The sequence below is a fragment of the Periplaneta americana genome, chromosome 4, assembly GCF_040183065.1.
Source record: "Periplaneta americana isolate PAMFEO1 chromosome 4, P.americana_PAMFEO1_priV1, whole genome shotgun sequence".
Classification (NCBI taxonomy): domain Eukaryota; kingdom Metazoa; phylum Arthropoda; class Insecta; order Blattodea; family Blattidae; genus Periplaneta; species Periplaneta americana.
Window position 1 is genome coordinate 24,827,261 of NC_091120.1, and position 25,616 is coordinate 24,852,876.

A 25,616-nucleotide genomic window follows, 5' to 3' on the forward strand; every position below is an offset into this window, starting at 1 on the left:
CCATAGGATGTTGTTTTCCAAAAGTGTAGATGTCCACACCTGTGGAGTAATGGTCAGCGCATCTGACCGCGAAACGAGGTGGCCCGGGTTTGAATCCCGGTCTGGGCAAGTTACCTGGTTGAGGTTTTTTCCGGGGTTTGCCCTCAACCCAATACAAGCAAATTCTGGGTAACTTTCGGTGCTGGGCCCCAGGCTCATTTCACCGGCATTATCACCTTCATTTCATTCAGATGCTAAATAACCTAGATGTTGATACAGCGTAGTGAAATAACTCAATAAAATAAAAAAAAAACCAAAGGCGTGGACATTAGATGATGTGCCTAATTTTTATTCTGGCTTCCAATGTTGTGACTGCTGAGTCCTTATATTTTTCCAGGTTGTTCTTGTTTTGCATTGCACTTGTATAACTGCATATTATGCATGTATTAGCTTTAGATTGCTCACAATTTATTTTGTAAAGGCGTTCTTCAGCCTAATTCTAAATTCTAGATAATTAAATCTCTGTATCTGTTTAATAAACTTGTTGCTTACAATAAATTTCAACACTACTTGATATTTCCTATATAAAATAATAATTTTTGTTTTATCTATTAATATGTTGATAGTTTATTTCTGCAGGAAATAATATAATATTGTTTAATGAAATCGGAAGGAAGTAAAGACACCTATTAATTCAAGTGTGTGAATATTTTGATCATCCTTCTAGATGGGATGTTCAGCGTATTCGAGAGCAGCGACAAGTAGAAAGACTGAAACAGAGAGAAATGGCATCCGCAAGAAGAGGCAGTGCCGGAGGTAGTAGTAGTCATCTGAGTGACGGAGAAGAGCCTCTCAGTTCTCTCTGGCCTCAATTGGATGACGCAGAGTTTCTGGAAGTTTCAGAATGTGTACCTGTTGCCGCATTTGGCCTCCCAATTACAAAGTTTACTGCTAGGTATAGTATATTAATTAACTGTTTATTTCAACCAGTCATTGTTAAAAGGCATTAAGTTAGTTATTGACGAAATTGACATTTTGAGGGCTTTCTCAAGTTTTTTTCTGGATTTAATACAGGATGAAACAAACCAATTTTTTCTTCTTCTTCTTCTTCTTCTTCTTCTTTGGTTTGGTTCTACAGCTGGGTTCCAGCCTTGACCGCCCCAACAATGCTTCTCCATTTCCTTCGATCTAACACCTTTGTTTTCCATCCTCTAACACCTGCTGCTGTTACATCCTTCTCTACTTTATCGTTGCAATAAGTGAAAGTCTCAGGAATCTTCTATTCCACATCAATAAATTTAAGAATGCAGTTATATTGTCAGACTCCAAAGCAGCTATTCTATCAATCGTCTCTAAACACACACCTTCATCTCAAACAGCAGAAATAACTAAAATGCTCTCTCAATTAATATCACTCAATAAAAGAATTGTATTACAATGGATACCATCCCATTGTGGAATCTTGGGAAACGAGAATGCGGATGCTTTAGCAAAGAAGGGCAGCACTGCTACTTACAGACCTGTTACTAAATCTACATATTACTCTGTGAAAAGATTTATTAAATCTACATACTTAGACTTCAACAAACAAAATTTGATAACACAATCTCAAGGGAAAAAATGGAACTCTCTGCATCATAATCCACAGTTAATTCCCGATTTACCACGAAAATCGTCTGTAGCTGCTTTCAGATTGGCAACAGGCCATGATTGTTTGGCCAAACACCTGCATAGAATTAGAATATATCAGTCCTCTAACTGCCCATTGTGCAACTCAAACCAAGAAATGGATTCGGAACACCTCAAAATCTGTGCTTCAGTGGCTGACCATGATAATATCTTTGAAAAATATTGGAGTGCAAGAGGTCAAATGTCTTTATTGTCAAACACCTGGCATTAGAAAACAACAAACTACAACAACTTTATCCAGCCATCTTAGCTGAGCTCCTTACTTTTCTGGTGCCAAAAGGTATAGTGAGAGTCAATTTCTTGCAAGGATCATTTTCATCCTTTTACAAATATGGCCCAACTGCCTGACTCTCCTAGTTTTAATTTCTCTGCAAACATCTGGTTCTTTAAAAAGTTGGTATAATTCTTAGTTATACCTTTTGCTCCAACTGCCCTCATCATTTACTGGTCCGTATATCATCCTCAGAACCTTTCTCTCAAATATACTCAACTGCAATTGTCGGCACTGCCAACTGCCCAGGTTTCAGATCCATAAAGCAAGACTGGTCTTATTAATGTTTTATATAACTTACTCTTAGTGCTGAGACTAATATCATGTTATCTTAACTGTTTTTGGAGTCCATAACAGCATCTGTTTGCTGTGAGGAGTCTGTGTTGGATTTCTGCACTCACATTATTATCTGAGGTAACTAGTGAACCTAGGTACTTAAATTCGGTGACTTTTTCAAACTTGTATCCGCCTACTTCAAGATACTCCATTTCTGAGGGATTTATTCATACCTCCATATACTTGGTTTTACCCTCATCAAACCAATTCTAATATTATCATGGTGAGTGATGCGTAAACACAACAGAAACATAACTTTAAAATTATTATTAAGTTAGTAGAACAGTTTTATTCGATTATCATAATATGGAAATGTGACTTAGTGCCTTTTAATAATGACGGATTCATTTTGTAGTTTTGTTAGTTAAGGGGACACTCTGCTGAAAATGACAACCTTTTTTCCTTATAATGTTTTTCAACCAAATTTTGAGAGCATGTAAAGGACTAACAAAATCCAAATTTTTAATTCGCAAATGTTTCTGGCTTTTGATTTTTTATTTATTTTTTTCAATTTTTTTTTTTAGAAATATTTTCAAACGCAAGTTTTTAGGAGATCTCAATTTTTAAGCTTCTTCCCATTTACATTCACAAGACAGAGAAACATTTCTATGCATTCATTTTATGAAATATGTCATTTATTCACTTTCAGAAATTTTGAATATGTTATTTTTTCTACAATTCAAATATATTAATAAAATAAACTAGCAGCATTTCTTACGATATATAAATGCATAGAAACATGCAGCTACCTCATAAGACTTCGAAAATATATAATAAGTTGTGCTTTCAGACAGGGATCTAATTAATGTCTCCCTCTGTGTGCTATATAAAGGTTCTTTGTCCTCCATCCAATAGGAAGGACTTCAGACATGTGTATTTGTTGATATGTGAAGTCTTCTTTTATGGAATGAAGATTAATTGAAGCATTATGTTTACAGAGATCTATGTTTGATATTTGTGGACTAGTTATTAAATTTTTTACATTATTAGCTTTTGCTTTATAGCAAACTATTCTAACTATAAAATATGTCTCAGAAGAAACTGCAGAATAGAATAGGATTTTGAATCCTTTAGAGTTTGCATTAGGGTTTCGAAAAAGTATAATGTATTAGCATCCAGTAAATTATTTGCAAAACTTGGTACCAATTGAAGCTGAATTGTAAATATGTTGAAAATAAGGTTTAATAATAGCACGGGGAATTTGTATAGCAAATTATGCAAAGTACTTCACAAAAACTTGATCAAGCTTTCTTAAATGTCCTTAAATTGAAAATCGTTGCATTAATTTATTGTTTTTATTCTAGAGACTTAATACAATATGTGACTTTTACTTCGAAACTTCATTATGAATTCTCCTACAGAGTGTTCATTTCAGTTTCACTAACATATTTGGGGGAGTGGGGAGAAAGAATTTGAGGTTTTGGTTAAACCTTAATGATGATCACACCTGTGGTAATTTTTCGTATAGCTACATTCTTGTACCATTTGGAATTCGTTCATATGTCTTGTTTTGATGGTTTACTTAATACTTGTTTTACTTGCATGTGATATGAATTGCATAGTTGCAACATGGATGAATATATAATAGAATGCGAAACTTACTGAGTTTCCCGTAACACATACTAGAGGCGCTGTTGTAGAAATTGACCATGCTGCCACCTGTTGGGGGGAGGGGCATTATTACATCTAGCAGTGCACTAAGTAGCAAAAAGAGTAATTACTCCATGCATTTAGCAGCACACCTGGTGACGAAAATGTTAAACTGTGCAGAAAGTATTCCCTCCCACCCTCATCGATATTCAAAACTAACCCAATTTAAAATAAAACATTTACATTTTTATTCCTCACACACCTTCTACTGAAAATTCTTACCGGACCCAACAGGAAGATACAAGAGACGATCTATTTTACACTACCCTATTAAAATATAACCAGACAGAGACAAAAAATAAAGAAAAATGTTAGATAATTGGGATTGTATTCTTTGGGTATTTATTGTACAGCACAATGGAAAAGTCTGCAAGAATACTTAGTTCAATTTATTATATTACTATTACTTTACAATACATTCAACAACACTATTTTTACAACGTTCATAAACATCACTGTTTAACATACACTGCTTATACACACATGTATTGCTTTATGTTCACTTATTAGCAAGTTTCTGTCTGCCATCTAGACTCCACGAGCAATATCTTGAACGAATAAATAGAGAACTCTGGGTAATGTACCCAACACGTACTTCTAATGTTCACCACCTACGATGTTGGCTGATCATCTTATTTCAGCCCCTCGCCATCAGATGGTGCTGACTGCAGTTTCGCATCCTATTATATATTCATCCATGGTTGCAACCTATAAAATGGGTATACTCAGTGCATTTCAAACTGGTGGATGAAGATCAAGCAATGGACTGCATTTTTCACACGTGCTTACCCCCACTCATGGACCATTCTCCTCAACTAAAGTCAGCTGAGACAGCGGGATTACGAGTGAAAAGTACTTGAATTGAATGAGGCTGTGTGATTTCCACTGTCAGCTGGCCGCAGTGATGTAGTGGCGCGCATGTTAGAGGGGAAGAGGACCAGCACTTAGAAGAAGTGTGGAAGGAGTTGGGGACAACTGGTCACAGAAAATTGGCTACAGAGACATCTCACCACATAATTGAAATTCGTATCAAAGACAATTCGCCACATAATTGAAATTCGTATCAAAGACAATTGGATGCACTTATGCAATATGGAACCAACCACCATTTTATGAATATCTGGATTTCTATTGCAAAATGTGTCTTAATGTCTATAGTTTCTTATACAAAATAGAACCAACTCCTATCTGTAACGTGCTGCCCTATAGAGAGATCTGAACCAACCACCAAAAACAGAATCCATAGTGCAGTGTTTTGCAATTTAGAACCAACTCCAAGCTGTCAGTTCCCATGTTTGTTTTGTGTAAATATGGGAGTTTGAATACAATTTTTTGCTAATAGGAGTGATATATTATATTATGTTATATTATTTGTAGAACCGAAGATGTTTAGGTGTCGAATATGTCACTGCAGAAGAAAATCCAATGAATTTTTATTTTAGTAGGTTATTTTACGACGCTTCATTAACAGCTTAGGTTATTTAGCGTCTGAATGAGATGAAGGTGATTATGCCGGTGAAATGAGCCCAGGATGCAACACCGAATGTTATCCAGCATTTGCTCATATTGGGTTGAGGGAAAACCCCGGAAAAACCTCAACCAGGTAACTTGCCCCGAGTCCACACCTGTAGAGTAACGGTTAGCGCGTCTAGCTGCGAAACCAGGTGGCCCGGGTTCGATTCCCGGTCGAAGCAAGTTACTTGGTTGAGGTTTTTTCTGGGGTTTTCCCTCAACCCAATATGAGCAAATGCTGGGTAACTTTCGGTGTTGGACCCCGGACTCATTTCACCGGCATTATCACCTTCATCTCATTCAGACGCTAAATAACCTCAGCTGTTGATAAAGCGTCGTAAAATAACCTACTAAAATAAAATAAAATGAAACTTGCCCCGATCGGGAATCGAACCTGGGCCACCTGGTTTCGTGGCCAGACGCGCTAGCCATTACTCCACAGGTGTGGACAAGAAGATGTTGATGGAATCAATGGTCCCCTTGGCTTCACCTTGAAATGATAAGTCAATGTATGAACAAATGCTAATGAATATATATTTTTTTAAATTTTATTTGTAATCCCACAATTAGTGTCTCGGATGTTTAGTTTTCCAATAATAAAGTGTTAAACATGGATTTGAATGAGGCTGTGTGATTTCCACTGTCAGCTGGCCGCAGTGATGTAGTGGCGCGCCTTGAACTAGAATGTTGCCTCATCTCTCTCTCTCTTGAATCACACAAGTAGGAACCAAGTGCCAATATCCATTTTTGCAATAAGCAATATGGAACCAACTCCAATGTTGGCCTTCTACTCTGTGTGAGTCAAATACTGATGCGAGCTGCACCATTGATCTGAAAGAGCATTTCAGAATGTTAATAATGCAATCATTACTTTCGTAATAGTATTGATGTAGAATTTTATTTGTAACGATTTGCTAAAACAGCTGTAGCTCAAAAGCTGTATTTTGGACTTGGTTCCATATTGCATAAGTGCATCCAATTAGCCACACATTAAAATTCAAGGCAATACTCAAATTCGCAACAATTTATAATATATTTCTATGGTAACACAAGACAAATCCAGAAGCTGTAAACTAATTCGGAACTATGGCAGAAGAAATTCGCTTCACAAAATCAGAAAGAGGCTCTGACAAATTAATATATCTTGGCTACATGTACACGAGACTTAGAGAAAATAAGAATGGAGATGTTTGGCGCCGTGACATGCGTGGTGGGTGTAATGCAACAGTCACGTTATCAGAAGATGGAAGCAGTGTCGTCAAAGAACCGTCTGAACACAAGAATCATTCTGCAGACTGGGGAAGGATTAAGGCAAAGGAATGTGTAGAGAACATGAAGGCAAGGGCGGGAACCAACATCTGTTATTATTCAAAATTAGTTACAGCGTATTGCAAGCGAAGCCAATGTGAATCTACCGAAGAAACCAACTATTTAAAAAAACTGTGCGCCGTGCCAGGAAGCTGCACCTACCACCTGAACCAAGGAATATTGACGAACTGAACGTTATAGCCGACAGATACACTAAGACCGTACAAGGAGAAAGGTGGTTGTTGTATTTTGAACCGGAGGACAACATGAAACTTATCATATTTGCCACTAATTCACATTTAAATAAATTGTTACGATCCCATTTTTGGATAATGGATGGTGTGGCAAATTGTCTGTTTGTGGCAAGTTGTCTATCTGTGGCAAATTGTCTATCTGTGGCGAATTGTCCCTATTACCAATTTTCTGTGGCCAATTGTCCCATTTACCAATTTTCTGTGGCCAATTGTCCAGAACTAGTGTGGAAGAGACTAAATGACCTTGATCCACCAATTCGAAATGTGCTGAGTATAGTAAAATGAATTCTACTTTCTATATGTAGACTGCATCAACAGAAATCAGGCCAAGTTCATTTAGACAAGATGTGTTTTATATTTACAGTGAATTCTCGTTACCGTGGTTGACATCTGCTAGATGTAAAACCCCAAGCCAGTCATCATCACGGAGAAGAGAAAATAAAAGATAGAAAAATGTGTAAGCCCATTTCATAACTTCACAATTCTTATTTCACTATAAATAACATTAAAAGACCAAATTTAAATTTAAAAAGAATTTTCTATATGAATTAAAAGAGTAAGGTTTTTTGTCAGTGGAGAAGACAAGCATTTATCAGAGGTTAAAGTAGAATGGATGAGACTTACAAGAAGGTACAGTATGTTCTTTTCTGTTATTTTTATATTCATATCCTCACGGTTTTTAACTCCTCAGTCCATTCCAGTGTCCTGCAATAATGAAAGATTATGTATAGTAGACTTGAGTTTGTCTTGCTGATGAAGATGGTGAAATTTATTTCGTTATTCATTTCCAGTGATTGTTGAGCTGTCTTATATTCAATGGCAGTTTTAGAGAGCACGAAGTTCCAGAAGTTTCTTAAACTCTCTAATGTGTGTAATTTGTATACAAAATATAGATTAGTTTTTTAAAAGTACATTTTAGAACAAAATTAAGACATACCGTACTGCTATAATCTATAGGATATACAAATAGTTATAAATACAGAAAAGCAAGCAAAAATATGGAATTCATTGTGATTAAATTTTTTCATTCTGCAGACGTGTGCAAGACATGTGACACACATTAGTTTGTTGTTCTTAGATGTATCAGATTTGTTTACCTAAATTACCTCTCTGATAAATTCTTGTATACCTCACCATCTTGGTTTCTGGTGTGACCATATAGTTACCTTTCAGGTTATCTTTAATTAAATTAATTTGTCTTCAACATCAGAAATTTATGAACTGTGAACCAGTTGAATTTATAATTGTTACATGTTTTCTGTGATATACTGATCTTTCACAATGATGATCATAGCTGGCAACATTATTAAAATGAAATTAAAACTGAGAAAAGAAGAAACAAACACTTTGTAGAGGCCTACACAAAGAATTGATCTATTTCACGTATACTGTGCAATCCGTGCTCACAGATTTAGATATGAAATCACATATGCAGATATCTTGCAGGAAGTAGAAAGGTGATATGATGCTGGCATAAACTATCTTGTTATTCTACTTCCTTTTCAGAGAATAATTTATGTGGTTTTTTCTTCAGGCTTGTATTGATGCTACAGGGGTAAATAGTTTGCTGTTGATATTCTTGTAGTGAAATTTTTACAAAATACAGGGTACCATTTTCCTCTTATAAGTCTTAACTGTAATATATACCATCTTACAGTGTTTTAAGGCTATGGATCTGTGAAATTTATAGCTTCTACATTTTACACCACAGTTAATTCCCGATTTACCACGAAAATCGTCTGTAGCTGCATTTAGATTGGCAACAGGCCATGATTGTTTGGCCAAACATCTACATAGAATTGGAATACATCAGTCCCCTAACTGCCCATTGTGCAACTCAAACCAAGAAATGGATTCGGAACACCTCAAAATCAGTGTTTCAGTGGCTGACCATGATAATATCTTTGAAAAATATTGTAGTGCAAGAGGTCAAATGACTACTGTCAAACGCCTGGCATTAGAAAACAACATTTTACACCAATTAATCTAAACACATATTTCTTACAGCATGGACGTGCAATACACAAATTTTCAATTTGATATTCCTATTAGTTTACTTATAATTAATTTTTGTTGTTTTTTTTTAATACTGAATTATAATTGTTCCGATTTTCAAAGTTTAAATAATTTTTCTTTAAATTTAACCTGTATTTAATTTATTCCTGATAGATATATGTAAAATATTACACATGGTTTTCATATTTTTCCAATTACTATTTGAGAAAAAAAATGTATCCTTTTACTTATTTATTTTTCAATTTTTTAAAACTTATCACATTCTCAACACATGGTTATTTGAATACTTTTAATAGCAGAATAAAACACAAGTGTCAGTTTACGTCACTTGCTTTTGTGGACTTCTGTGGAAAATTTCATTGAGATTTGAGAAAAACTGCTTTCATTAGAGCATTTTGAATGTTACAAAATGTTGAAAATTGGAAAATCGAGAAAACGAGTATCAAAGTGTAGTACAGTAGAACTTGGTTATAGCGATCTCGTTTTATGCGACACCTTGCCTATAACGTCAAATATTCTGTGATCCCAACTAATTCCCCATAAGAAATATCCTTTCCTACTTTGCTTAATATGACAAACGTATTTGCGTCTACCTCGCCTATAACGTCATTTTCAACCTCAGTTTAGAATACAATTTTCTAAGAACCAAAGTATTTTAAGAAATATTTTGCTGAAATCTGGCAAATCCTTTACTGTTCCCTTCTATCATAGACCTCTGGAATGCAGGCAGATTCCCCATCCCATTGTAGCCTGCCCGAATTCATGCGGTATTAATGGTACCTGCATGCGGCCAGTTTCGACAGGAAGTTTTCACTAAGTGCACGCATTTTAACGCAGTATGGCCACTAAAAGAAGTGAGTGACACTTTAGAAGCTATTAGAATTGTGAACATTTCTATGAAGCTAGAGGAGGGAATATGAAGCTAGGAGAAGGAGCAGTGAAATTGCAACTGAAATAATGAACATAGAATTTAATTTAGAAAGTGTTTATGGGATAAGTAGGAGACAACAGAGTACGAGTAAAATGACTGATTACTTCACTCCTCAGTAAATAAGTTTGGTGAATAATGAACAAACTGTTTTAATACAGAATACTGTATTTATAATTCTATATGTATTTTATTGTGTTCATGATATGCTTAAAAGTGAATACATAAATCTAAAATAAGCCTATGTTTATTATTTTTCATTTTCCATCTCACTAGACTGATAATATGAATCTCGGTTGCTACGACACTCGTTTATAACAACATCATTTTCAAGGTCTTTTTAATAAAAAAACCAGAAATTATTCCAGAAATCCCACGTAAATCTGCAGTAGCAAAATTCAGACTGCTTACAGAACACGATTATTTGGCCAAACACTTGAATAAAATAGGAATTTACACAAATCCAAATTGCCCTCTATGCAACAAAGAAGAAGAAATGACTGAAGATCATCTCATAACCTGTGAAGTTCTACCTGATGGATCCACCACAGAGAAATATTGGAGAGCAAGAACGCTAATGGCTTTGTTGCCAAAGCCCGGCATTAGATAACAACAACATTTTCAAGGTCCCTTGGATGTCGTTATAACTAAGTTCTACTGTATGTATATGATATATACAATCGATATCCTTCCTTCCTATACAGGTGTACCACACACATATTTTTCCTACATAACAGCGAGAAATATGAACTGAATGAAAAGTAAAATTAGTTAGAATTGAGACCAAAGTCTGTCAGAATGACAGCAGTGTCAGTTTAATGGGCTGCAGTTACACGTATGCGCTAGTTCGTTTAAATTTGTCCTGAGGGGGGTTTAAATTGCCATAGAGCGAACATAAGCGCAGATTTAGAAAACTAAAACATTATTTAATTTGTTAGAGTTAAAAACAAAATTTTCATTTTTTTTAATGGTTTTTTTTCGTTATTTTCACCAATCCCTAGCCTTAAGTCACTATATTATATTCTGGTGACAGTTTGTACATAAGTTTCGCAAGGGCATTAGATTAACAAATTATTGGAAATTTATTGACATGAAGACAGTTTATATTTATTGTTATTTTTATGTGAATGGATGCCGGCATTAAAGTTCACCTTTCTTCTTTCTGAGTAGAAAATGTCTCTAAAGTCCAGAAATAAGAAATAACTTATTCAAAGAATTCAGGAGTGAGCGATAGATACTCTTTGGCTGCAATTTTTTTGTTTGTAAAGTAGGATGGCATTGAAAATCTCAAGGCATGAGTTAATTTTGTAGGATACAGAGAGTTTTAAAAAAAATTGAGATGATCATTGTTTACTCACATAATCTCCCCCTGTACATAATTCCTCCCTTATCTCTCCCAAAGAACAAATGAAACACATTATGTACCATAATTTCAAGAAAAATGTAATTAATTTGTTTTCATACAGTGTGAATGTAAAATTGCCAGTGCTGACTCTGAGACACTGAAATAGGATATCGAAGCAGAGACACGTTCTTTGACAAATTTACTGCCAAAGCAGCCATTTTGTTCAACTTGCTGATGGATTACATAAGGAGTCCTCCAAAGATTTAAAATGCTTCTTATGTGGTTCCTTAGAAGATTGAGATAATAATATAGCGTTGAAATTATTTATCACTGTTGTTATTAATTTGTATCGAGCAGGTTATGTAAATCTTTCAAAAGATTTATTCACTTTTAAAATTTGTTATTGAAACTTTCATATGAGGCAGTAGTTACGTTTGGATGGCACACTTGTCCCTGCTTTATCATGTGATGTTCCTACAGCATCCTGATATAATGGTGTGGATTGCGATCAGAAAAATAGTAAATATGTTGAATGGCATGACTTGATTATTATGAATTTGTGTTAAGAAACTTGTCCTTGAGTGATGAATGTCGGTGACAAGCAAATTTTACACTCTCTTGCAACAAATGATACAAATTTTTGTTAGTAGGAGAGTATTAATAAATGCAGAGAAGCATTAGAGGCAGAAGTGTGTTTATTTTTCGTGACAAAAATGGAACAAAGAACAAAATCCCATGACACATATTTGTGTATGTGATTGTGACACGGTCAAATCAAAGTGGATGGAGTAAAAAAAAATGTGCTTGCTTCTTAATTGTGAAGAAAAGCAGGTGGAGTAAGGGCTTGTATTTCCTGTTAAACAGATTGGACATTAGTTTCATCATACATATATACATACAGTAGCGTGCAAATTAATCCGAATACAACATATTTTTACATTTTCTGTCATTGTTGGCCTCACAGCTGCTCATACCGTTTTAATTGACATCTGTAGTACGTGTAATTCCATTGTTGAAGGTCTGTCGTTATTATTTTTTTTATAATATGTGACATTTTGCTTGTCGTTTTGTACTTATAAGCATTTCAGTTGTGTTGAAGACTTAATACTGCAATCCTGTGTACATTCTGTCGTCTTCACAAATGGATATAACTCCACGAAAACGGTCTAAAATTATAACATTAGCAGAGCATTCTTCTATGACACAGAGGCAAATTGCTGCAGAATGTGACATCGGTTTGGCTACTGTTAATTCGATCATAAAACGATACAGGGAGACTGGATCCATCACACTCCAGAAAAAAGGAAACTGTGGCCGGAAAAGGAAGACTTCACCTGCAGATGATCGTTTAATTGTCAGGAAAAGTAAATTAAATCCTAGACTAACTGCTGTCGACTTAACCCGTGAGTTAATGGCTACCACTGGGGCGAATATTCACGTCACAACAGTGTGGCGTAGGCTTTTGGAAGCTGGACGAAGGGCTCGTAAGCCTATTAAGAAGCAACTGCTAACCCCTGTTATGTGCAAAAAACGCTTAATGTGGGCAAAATTACATCAACACTGGACAGTGAATGACTGGAAGAATGTACTTTTTTCCGATGAGTCTCCTTTCGAGGTCCACTGCCACCGTGTTTCTTACGTACGGAAAGGATCCGAAAAAGTAACAGCAGCTTATCTCCAACAAGCACCCAAATACCCCCCTAAAGTATGTAATGTTTTGGCGTTGTTTTACACATGAAGGGCCTGGAGCATTAATACCTATCAAGGGAATGATGAATTCTGACAAATATATTCACTTATTGGAAACCAGAATCGTACCCCAGCTGCAAAAATCATTTCCAGATGGCAGAGGTGTGTTACAACAAGACCTGGCACCATGCCATACGTCTCGAAAAACTACAGAATTCTTCAACAAGAAGAATATCCAGGTACTCCCCTGGCCAGGCAACTCACCCGACATCAACCCCATTGAGAACTTGTGGTCAATTTGCAAAAGAAGAATGCAAAAAATGTATTGTCCTACAAAGGAGATGATGATTTCTGCCCTCATTGGTGTATGGTTTTGCGATGAAGAAATGAAGAATATTTGTGGGAAATTAGTGGAATCCATGCCAAATCGTCTCAGAGCTGTTATTAGGAACAAGGGAGGCCACATAGATTACTGAGGTATGTCTTAGATCCTTTTTTTATCCCGTTTGAGTGTTTTTGCATAAGTAATCACGTTGTTCGGATTAATTTGCATGCTACTGTACATACATAAACTGTTACAGGGCAAGAGCAGATGGTTTACATTTGAAACTCTCGACAGTCTGTTTTATTGGGAACGCAGTGGTTCAGCTAATTCTTAAAGACTGCATATTTCTTAACAGGATGATGATTCTGAAAGAGCAAATTATATGATGAAAGGTTTTATGTCATAACTTTGAAACAGAAAACGAGGGAAACTAATGTAGTATAGGTTCACTGTTTTGTGTCTGATGTAGACGAAATTTTAGGGTAGTTACGGGTGCAGTTAGTAGAGTATGTTCTGGGAAGTGAGAAATTTATGTTTCTAAATTACTGACTTGTAAATTTAGCAAGTTACTTGTGTCATGATCAGTGGCATTGTCATGTAAATTATTATAAATTATACAATTTCACATATAAGAATTTAATTTGCATCTGAGAGCAGAGTGGGACAAGCTGGAGAAAATGTAAGCACATTTCTTAAACACATTCTTATTAGAAATACATTCGTATGGATGCTGGACATCTTCAATATTGTATGCCTCTGTGGCAAAAATTTGACATTTCATTTATCGTTAGTGGGAAATGGGAAGACAAGACAAGCATTACAATATATTTTTCCTAAGTCTTCAGTTCAATGCAGTAAAACTCAAAATTTCTTTTCAATTTTATCATTTTGCAGTTGTAAAAAATCACTGAAAACTGCATTGATTTGTATGCTCATTACCAGGCTTCGAGACTTTGGACCCGATACAATAAGTTTACTGTGCATGTACTATAGGTTGTTGACTCGCTGCAGGTAGAGGTGTGTTGAGGTAACGACGTTGCTATTTAGAGTAGAGTACGGTAGTATGGGGAAACGCACACACATGGACATTCTGAAAGTAAATATACGTTACACAATGACAATGTCAAAAGAATGTGAAAAGCATTTATTCTCCTGTCTTTTATAAGCATTTGTGTTTAGTTATACACAGTGTTAATGGTGGAAATAAGCATTTAGCAATTTTAATTTCTAATTTATCCTATTGGTCGTCTCTAGGAAGTGCAGTTACAGTACCGAATTGCAATGTACTACAAGATACATTTTCAGTGTCTCAAACGTAAATCTTTTTCAGTTGTCTACCAAACACAGTTTGTACTGTGAAAAGATGCACTCTACGTCGCATGACGTGATAGGAGCAAAACGAAAAAACCTAACATCATTGTAGTCTCTAAGAGACAGTCCTTCATTCTCGGGTGACTCTATATCCACTAATTTGCTGTTTATATTACACAATGCTCCATATACGTTATTTTTACTTAAATTTGATTTCCACTTCTGTTTTACACGTTCAGTAATTGGTGTACTTGGTGTCTCATTAATTCTCTGCGTCATTTCCTCAATTAATTTGAGGGCTTCCGGCTCTCTTGCTCTGACTTTTCTAACCGTGTAATAGTTTCAGACACAGTTTGAAAATAGGTTTGTATGAAAACCAAATTATTCATCAGAACCTTCAAATCCAGAGCGTTTTCCTTTGCGTATTTGTTGACATTCATTCTACAGTACCCCAACCCACTGTATGCTTTACTACTATACTCAGTACGCCGTTATGCAGATTTCCCACTGAACTGCTCTATCGGGTCCGAAGTCTCGAAGCCTGCTTATTACAATATTTTGGTATCTTGTGTTGCGTGTAGAGATTTTGCTACAGCATACATTTTTATTGTACACAACAACATAACATGTAGAATATGTTATTTCATAAAATTTCATGTCGAGTGGTAAAGATTCTGTCTCTACATAGCATCCAACTTGTTTAGTTAAGTTCAAAGCCTTTCCTCCATTGAAAATGCTAAACTCATTACTCCATATAGGAAGCAAGTATTTTGACTTCATGCTCCAGAATTAACCTTTCACATTCCTCTCCTTTCCTTCCAAAGGAAATATATGCTAAAACTTTAGAATGATTGTCACATTACAGTGTTATAAAATCTTATATTGGATGGTACATTGTTTCCTCCACCTCAGGATTTTGAAGTCCGCCCTTTAGGCCTGTTACACACTTGAGATCTCGCTAGCGAGAAATGCATAATGAGAAATATCAAAGATTGATAACATGGATTCAAACAGACGTCCACGCACTGGAGGAGATGCGAAAACCTTGAGCGAGTTTCTCGCTGGAATCGGTAGCTCAGCGAATTTTCTTGACACATTTATCAAAGATGTTTGACATTTATACTCTTTATGACAATTGAATGCAGAAAAAGATGAAGAAGTAATATTACAGGTGGTGGTGAGTGAATTGTATTGATTTTATTGACAATGAGGAAAGTTGGCTCATAATAATTGCAGTGAGAAACTTATCAAACTTGTACGATGTCACCCATAGACCTATTTACCTATATGATGCACAGGATGAAAACTATAAAAACACTAAACTTAAAGAAGAATTCTGGAGACAAATATCAGATGATCTGAAAGTAAGTACGGCTATATTTTATTTTGATGAGCTTTAGTAGTACGAGGCGCATCCAGAAAGTAAGTTTCCCGATTTTTCTCCCCTTGAAAGTAAACGTAATTAGCTGTGTCAATTGCACATGCGTAACAGATCTATGACGTATCAATCATATGCCAGCCAGACAGGTCCCGCCTAGTGCCAGTAGCATGGCAGCAGTGGTCCAAAATGGAAGCTCTTATTCCTTCTAGGCCTGCGAGGTTCGGTCGGTGATAAAGTTCTTTAATGCACAAAGCATTGCGCCAATTGAAATTCATCGTCAGGTCTATGGGCCGAACATCATGAGTAAGCAGATGGTGCGTCGCTGGTGTAGGCAGTTTTCCGAACGTCGTCAAAGAGTGTCCATGATGAGCGCAGTGGGCGACCGTCCCTCATCAATCATGATCGTGTTGAGCTGGTGCGGCAGTGCATCATGGAGAACCGTCGCTTCACAATTACGGAGCTGAGCAGCCATTTTCCGCAGATATCGCGATCCTTGTTGCATGAGATTGTCACAAAGCACCTGCTGTTCAAAGAAGTGTGTGCCAGGTGGGTGCCGAATAACCTGATACCCGAACACAAAATGCAACGTTTAGGAGCAGCACTGACATTTCTGCAATGATATCACGATGACGACGACGACGAGTTCCTCGACAGGATCGTCATGGGTGATGAGACTTGGATTTCGCACTTCACCCCGGAAACCAAGCAGCAGTCAATGCATTGGCGGCATAGTGGATCTCCAGTCAGGACGAAATTCAAACAGACGCTGTCGGTACGGAAAGTGATGTGCACGGTGTTCTGGGACAGGAAGGGCATTCTGCTGATTAACTTCCTTCCAAGAGGTGAAACAGTGAGCGCTGACCGTTACTGTGAAACACTGCGAAAATTGCGACGTGCCATTCAAAACAAGAGGCATGGAATGCTTACTGCAGGTGTTGTGCTCCTCCATGACAATGCTCGTCCACATACGGCTTGGTGCACAGCAGCTGTTTTGACGGAATTTGGCTGGGAGTTGTTTGATCACCCACCCTACAGTCCTGATCTTGCTCCCAGCGATTTTCACGTTTTCTTGCACCTCAAGAAATTCCTGTCCTCCGGTGGGCATTTTGGCAACGACGAAGAGCTGAAGACGTCTGTCACACGCTGGTTCCATTCACAGGCGGCAGAGTTCTACGACAGAGGGATACAAAAGTTGACCCCACGATACGACAAGTGTCTCAATTCTGATGTTGGCTATGTTGAAAAATAGCTGAAACATTGCTGTACCTGTTGCCAATAAAGGTTTTCCTGAAAGTGTGTGTTCTTTTTTTTTAAAAAAACAGGGAAACTTACTTTCTGGATGCGCCTCGTATTAATTATAACATTTGAAATTGTATCTATGTATCTTAACAGTTTCAATAATTTTAATCAGAACATAGCAAAGAATTGCATATCATGAATTGCAAAAACCTGAGGTCTGTTCAACTTGAAATAAAGCCTAAATCTATCATCATCCAAATCCGAAATTAGTGACCAAAACTCGCCTGTATCTTCGTGAGATACAATGTGATCTCTTATCCAGATTTTTCTGGCTTTCATTTTAGGCCTACATTTTCTTTTCATATCCATTTCGTCGTCATCTGAAGATTCAGATTCAACATAGTGGCATTTGTACATCATTTTTAAAGTACGACATAACCTGTACTATTTCCCCCAACGAGTGATTATCACAATCAGAAAAAATGCTCTCTGCATGAAGGCAGTGCATAGATGATCATAGCGACAACTCTCTGTAGTGTGTGGAGGAGGGCTCTTTGCCCCTTCCTCGCTAGCGAGATCTCTTCAAGTGTATAACGGGCCTTAGAAACAGGTAGAGATATGAATTCTGTTACAGACAGAATGATCAAGGCAGAAGCTTTGTAGATAGTCAATATTAAATTTGTTGACGTGACAGGATTAATTACAGTAAAACCCCGATAAGACGCTGTTCAAGGGACCGCATGTTAACTGGGACCGTGTATTAGGCAGGTATACTAATTTTGACTTATATACAGTATTTATTAGCATTTTTCTTTATTGAAATACATGATTCATGAAAGGTAATACAGTACTACTCCATTATGTAATTACTGTACTGTATGTCAAAGACATTTTCAATATGTACTATACTTAATTCTTTCGAAACAAAAAAAAAAAAAAAGAAGTCATTTATAGTTGTTTACTGTGTGCGTGTACTCCAAGTCCTCATGTTTACCACACTTCAATTTCCTGCGATTACATCTTCCCGACGTCGCAGCTGTAGTGATTGAGACGCGATTTTTTTATTATCGTTCTTAATGTCGATGATGGGATTCCTAATGAATCAGAGAGTTGTTTCTCATCGTACTTTTATAAGATTTACAATTTTTCCGACACAGAAAGGGTTTTTCGTTTAACACTCATTGTAATCACATTCACAGACACTTCAATACACTAAAGGACAACAAACTGCCCAGCAAAAATGTCCAGAATTTTATTACAGCCGAGTGAGGAATGCTGTTTGAGAGAGAGAGGGTTAGCAAGAGGGTGAGATATTGTAACTGTATGTAGGCTTTAACCACGCAGATAAGGAGTCGAATAAGGGACCGTAACAAGAGGATGGGGTATACTAAGGTATGAAGTAAGAAGGTTTAAATGCGCAGGTAAAGGGTCGAATACCAATACTTTTCAGATTAATGGCACCAGTGAGTTCAGTGACCAAGATGTTTCATTGCTGTTACAGTACATAGCTGAAAATGCTATCGAAAATATTCTACAAAAACAGCGTATTATGCAGGAGTTGAGCGCAACAAACGGTGTATTTTATAAAGGCGTTATATATGAAATGTGCAGGGACCGGACAAAAAAAGCGTATTACACGGGATAGCATAATAAACGGGCGCGTCTTATCGAGGTTTTACTGTAGTTAAATGTGAAAAATATTTTTATGAGAAGTTACCAAATGACTTACGAATTTGAAGTTAATTATTGATATTTAGTTTAAGTATTGTTCATATAATATATTTAGTAGCAGTTGTTTTATTTCAGAAAGAGAATTGGTGGGGAGAGGAAAGAAAACTGGAAAACAGGAATTTAGTTATTCATGGGTATGCGGAAAAGATTTAGATTTCAAAAACATATACCGGTAACTTAAAAGAAACTAGTAAAAACATATCCTTATAATGTAGATACTGATTAGCCATATACCAAACACTTTTATTAATATGAATTGCATTAATAGAGTGTAAGAAATTTGATTCATACTTCCTGTAGTTTACCTACTCATGGCAAAATAAGATTTTACTTATTTTATACTAGAAAAGTAGTGGAAGGTTGTGTGCGCATAAATGCGATATTTTTTATTTTACTTCTAATGTTAGCCGTTTAATTACTTGCTATTAGTGAGTTTTAATTAAAACCATAGAAGTCCACATCTCGAGAATGTATGGGTAATTACAGTTTTGAGAACTTTGTTGGTTTATTGACCGCTGATCTGTATCCAGCATTTTGTCTATAGTAACAGTGCATAAGATAGGAATGTGAAATTTTCATTGAACTTTAAGTTGTGCGTCCTGCTATTCTTGTTTAGAAATATTATTGACAATACAATATATTCTTTACTACAACGGCATTCTGTATTCTTTTATAGTACTATCTTCAGTATTAGTAAGACATTGCTGTGTGACACAATAATCAGTTGCCAAATGGAATGCGTTATTCTCTTTGGAAATGACTGCTATCTTTTGTTTAGATTTGTTTTGTGATTTAATCGTGAAGTAGGCCATGATAAACAAAGATGCTACTGTTAGTGTTTTGTTTTGTTTATTGTTTGGAGCTGTTGAAACCAAAGAAGAAATGATTTTTTATCATGAGTTGTAATTGACATTGAGTGAGATTTCAAGGAAAGATCATGTGGATTCCTGAACAACGAGTAGAGTTAGTACTGCTCTGTGTGGACAATTATAGGACATCAAAGGAAGCTGCAGACGAGTTTCTCATTGTCATCCAGACATTCCCAAACCATCACACAGTGTATAGGCAGTTTATTACATAAAGTAGTGTGTGCAAGATTCAAAATGGATTATTACATAAATTTAAAGCAAAATTTAGACTGTTTGACATGAAATGAAGTGGTTATCCTAAATCAGATACCAACAAACACATTCAATAGAGTTGTATGATGTCAGTTTTAAAAAGTCATTGTGCTATGTGGCTCGAGAGAATGGTATCAGAGAATCGGTGTGCAGAATATTGAAATTTGCACATTTCCACCACTGAAAATTGCAGCATGTACACGCAATGCAAGAAGACAATCTACAAATGAAATAGGCTTACTGCAACTGAAACATGTGGTGGTTATGTATTGACCAATCCTTCCTTCAGCATGTTTTTTTATTTTATTCAGTGACGAATGTATATTTTTTCTGGATGGGTATGCTTATACACAAAATACATATACTAGTCCAAAGAAAATCAAGATGGGTAAGTGAATTCAGTGACCCTAGTGCTTAGAAAATAATCATGTGCTGTGGAGTACAAGGCAATATGATTGTGGAACTGTATTTTTTTTTATGAAAATATAAAGTAGTACTGTATTTTTTATGGAAATGTAAAGTAGTACACATTTTACGAATTGTTGGACAGCATTGTAACAAACTTCCTTTGTGATATACCACTGAATAAATGGATGAAAAAGTGGTTTCAGCTAGATGGGGCCACAACGCATTATGCTATGATAGTTCGTGAGAAATTAAATGACATATTCAATATGCACTGGATTTGACAAGATGGATCTCATTTATGGCCTCCACGGTCACCAGACCTTACACTTTAGATTTTTTTCTGTGGGGATGTGTGAAATGTCATGTTTTTCAGATAGAGCCTGCATCTATAGATGAAACTGAAACAAAGGTTCATCCTTGGAACACATTTTGAATGTTTGCGATAGTCCACTGTACATTTGCATTGGGAACAGCAATTTTTATATGCAAATTTAGTCATGTTTATCTGAGGGTAATGCAATGTAATAATGTTGTGCTGTACGTTATTTCATGGTAGATTGTGTTTACTGAGAGATTTGTTTGAAAGAAAATAATTTGATAAGTATGCCTACATTTGTCATTAAAAATAATATTTTTCCCATTTGGCAAGTGATTTTTGTGTCATATGGTATAATGTACAAAATGGTAAGTAGTAAAGAAGTTAAAGTTCTTATTTTTCCCGTTTGATAAGTGACTTTTGTGTTATACGGTATAATGTACAAAATGGTAAAGAAGTTAAAGTTCTTATTTTTACCTTCATATTCTGTGAAACATTCTGCCAAGTGAAATTATCTTTTTCGTAATAAACTAAGAACATAATTTATGCATATACCGTATACGTTATGGCATAGATTCACATGTATTTTTCCTTACAATAATTGCTGCCTAAATACAACTGAAAAAATACGTAATCATTTTGTATGAGCATCTGACAACAGGTACTTCATCCTCAGTTGCTTTTTACTGTTTATAGGCATTCTAAAAGGAAAATTTTGCCAGGATTTACAGCAATACTTTTAAAACCTTATTCATAATGCTGTACCAGTAATATTTTTTCCTGTAACAATTTATTGTAGATAGAAGAAGTGTTTCCTAAATTTCATCATAATGTTAAACCAGTATCATTGACTTAAGATAGTAGAAACATTTTCTAAATTTACGTTTAATATGACAGCAATTATATAATAGTAATTATTTTATAGTTTCCATCTACAACTTATCAGTTAATACAGAAACAATATTCTTTTATTTTACATTACAAGGTTATAATTCCACTAATATTTTCGATTTTTTAAAAATCATCTTCAGGTGGAGGGATATAAATTGACAAATTGAGCATAGGTTAAATACAAGAAGAATATGCACTTATTATGAACTAAGTTAAAAACATGTATAAAGCCAACTTAAAATTATATAAGGTGTGGTTCTAAGTCACTTTCAACATGTGATAAACATGTGAATGCTTTAGCAAAGAAGGGCAGCACTGCTACTTACAGACCTGTTACTAAATCTACGTATTACTCTGTGAAAAGATTTATTAAATCTACATATTGAGACTTCAACAAACAAAATTTGATAACACAATCTCAAGCGAAAAAATGGAACTTTTTGCCTCATAATCCACAGTTAATTCACGATTTACCACGAAAATCGTCTATAGCTACATTTAGATTGGCAACAGGCCATGATTGTTTGGCCAAACACCTGCATAGAATTGGAATATATCAGTCCCCTAACTGCCCATTGTGCAACTCAAACCAAGAAATGGATTCGGAACACCTCAAAATCTGTGCTTCAGTGGCTGGCCATGATAATATCTTTGAAAAATATTGGAGTGCAAGAGGTCAAATGACTTTATTGTGAAACGCCTGGCATTAGAAAACAACAACAACATGTGATAAACATTTGTAAAATTTATAGTCTTTTAAAGGTGACCACACTATTTGAATCTTTTGATGTTACATGACCAGTTTCAGTCATAAAGGTTATGGATGTATTGACAATCAAAAGTTTAAAATTTAATTTAAACTTAAACCCATTAGTGATGCCATGTTCAGAAGAGGTCTTTGAAAAGAATGCAAGTATTGGCATTCTGTTTGTTAATCAGTCACTCGTATCAATGAAGTGTGTATGACGTGATGTTAAGAGATGGATGTAGAATCAGACGTCGGAACCATCTCATGTCACCGTGACCTAACCTAACTGTGACCATGACCTAACCTTCGATGCTACTGATCTAAATAACTGAACCCTTTGATGAGCATTTAACAGAAATTTTCTTCATGAAGACATGCTAGTCAGCAACCTAGCATCCACACCTGTGGAGTAACGGTTAGCGCGTCTGGCAGCGAAACCAAGTGGCCCGGGTTCGATTCCCAGTTACCTGGTTGAGGTTTTTTCCGGGGTTTTCCCTCAACCCCATATGAGCAAATGCTGGGTAACTTTCGATGTTGGACCCCTGACTCAATTCATTGGCATTATCACCTTCATCTCATTCAGACGCTAAATAACCTAAGATGTTGATAAAGCGTCGTAAAATAACCTAATAAAATAAATAAGCTACCTAGCCCATGGTGTTGGAATGTTTGTATTTAAGCACTTGATTCACACATTCTTCCTCCCATGCAGCTCCCTGCTTTTTGTATTCATAAGGGGAAAAAAATATTGTAAATCTTATAAATATGCCGTATAGGTTTTAAAGTATTGAAAATATTATTCATTTATAAAAATAACGAAAATATGCACTTATATCCAACATAAAACTATGGTTAATAAACTCAAAAATTTATAATTCGTACACATAATGTGTAAGCATATAGTTACATATACTCTTCACAAAAAAATATGCAAATGTATGAACTTCTGGCCCCTAATTATTATTATTATTATTATTATTATTATTATTATTACTACTACTACATTTAATGATTATGCGTGTATTTTTAACGCCTTAAAAAGTATTTTAGTAGTGATTTGCATTATTTTTGTAGAAGTATTTTTAAATTGTGACATGACTAATATACTGTGTCTCTAAAAATGTTAACACTTACATGGATAGTGATTCAGTTTATATGATTATACGCAGGACCTTAAGAGCAACATGTTTTCATTTCTTCAAAATAATGTAGGCCATGGCTACAATGAATTTGTTTTCATCTCTATTGTAAATATGGTTACAAAATTCAGCTTGGAGCAGAAATGGAAGATTTGGGCATGGATGGAGGTTTTTCATTCTCCCACAGTGGTTCGCAAAAAAATATGAATTTTATTTTACATCAGCAGTTATCTAGAATTCTAGATTAACCATTTACTACTGCATTTATGACAGGTTCATTGAAACCAGTTCAGTTGCTGACAGTTACAAAGCAAACAGCAGTTTACCATGTGCAGGCTGATCCCTTGAAAACATAGTTGCTGTACAAGAGGCTTTCTTATGTAGTCCAAGCAAAATAACAAGATGATACAGTGCAGAATGTGGTCCGTCCAGGTCAACTATATGGAAATGTTGGATGATGCTCCACTTCACTTTGTTCAAGATGTCCTAATGTATCTTTTTTTTTTTTAGTTGGTTATTTAACGACGCTGTATCAACTACTAGGTTATTTAGCGTCGATGAGATTGGTGATAGCGAGATGATATTTGGCGAGATGAGGCCGAGGATTCGCCATAGATTACCTTGTATTCACATTACGGTTGGGGAAAACCTCGGAAAAAACCCAACCAGGTAATCAGCCCAAGCGGGGATCGAACCCGCGCCCGAACGCAACTTCAGATCGGCAGGCAAGCGCCTTAACCGACTGAGCCACGCCGGTGGTCTAATGTATCATAACGAAACATTTAAACGAAGATGGATTGGTAGAGGAGGACCAATGCAATGGCCAGCATCTTCACCAGATCTTACTCTCTACGATTTTTGGCTATGGGTATGCTGAAAGACCGTGTATATGCAACCAAGCCATGTGATGTTGACGATCTGTGAGAGAAAATAATGGATGTAACTGAAGCATTTCCACTAGAAATGTGCATCCAAGCTCTGCATACCGCATGAGGAAAGGTTCTTTACATGTGTTGAACACGATGGTGAACAAGTGGAGAAGTTGTGAAGTTCCTGTATGTAAGTGTGAATCACTACCCATACAAGTGTTGACATTCTTTAGGGACACACTGTATATATTTTAATTCTTGAGATACTTAATTTCCAATATAGTAGTTTCATTTTGTCAACATTAATATCATGATGGTGTGACCAAAATAATGTACGAAATGGAAATATAAAAATTGGAGATTTATCCTTCGAAGAGGTGGAAAAATTCAAATATCTTGGAGCAACAGTAACAAATATAAATTACACTCGGGAGGAAATTAAACGCAGAATAAATATGGGAAATGCATGTTACTATTCGGTTGAGAAGCTTTTGTCATCTAGTCTGCTATCAGTTGTTCTATATGGTTGTGAAACTTGGACTCTCACTTTGAGAGAGGAACAGAGATTAAGGGTGTTTGAGAATAAGGTTCTTAGGAAAATATTTAGGCTTAGGAGGGATGAAGTTACAGAAGAATGGAGAAAGTTACACAACGCAGAACTGCACGCATTGTATTCTTCACCTGACATAATTAGGAACATTAAATCCAGACGTTTGAGATGGGCAGGGCATGTAGCATGTATGGGCGAATCCAGAAATGCATATAGAGTGTTAGTTGGGAGACCGGAGGGAAAAAGACCTTTAGGGAGGCCGAGACGTAGATGGGAAGATAATATTAAAATGGATTTGAGGGAGGTGGGATATGATGGTAGGGACTGGTTTAATCTAGCTCAGGATAGGGACCGATGGCGGGCTTATGTGAGGGCGGCAATGAACCTCCGGGTTCCTTAAAAGTCATTTGTAAGTAAGTAATATCATGATGGTAGTTGAAATGATTATGGAGAGAATTTGACCTGTCTTTAGTTTCTACAAATGCTTAATTTTTGCTTGTAGTTAGACATGTTTTATCTTGGTGGTAGAGTGTGCCTGTTTTATTTTCTTACTGCCAAACGACCCTAAATGCTCCTCACACTGTATACACTAGCTACAATCAAGGCTGAG

The 25,616-nt window shown here is 36.0% G+C and overlaps 1 protein-coding gene across 2 annotated transcripts in view; it reads left to right on the forward strand.

Moving 5' to 3' along the window:
* The window catches only part of LOC138697616 (male-specific lethal 1 homolog), a 38,731-nt gene that overhangs the window by 11,216 nt on the left and 1,899 nt on the right, over window positions 1-25,616 (forward strand). Inside the window, exons 5-6 of one of the 2 annotated variants that reach the window (XM_069823016.1) lie at window positions 707-934; window positions 7,364-7,456. In XM_069823016.1, the coding sequence (XP_069679117.1) occupies window positions 707-934; window positions 7,364-7,448 (313 nt within the window). In that variant the 3' untranslated portion in view covers window positions 7,449-7,456. Of the gene's footprint in view, window positions 1-706; window positions 935-7,363; window positions 8,729-25,616 lie in introns of those variants that run through there. The other variant, XM_069823015.1, reaches the window with a different exon arrangement.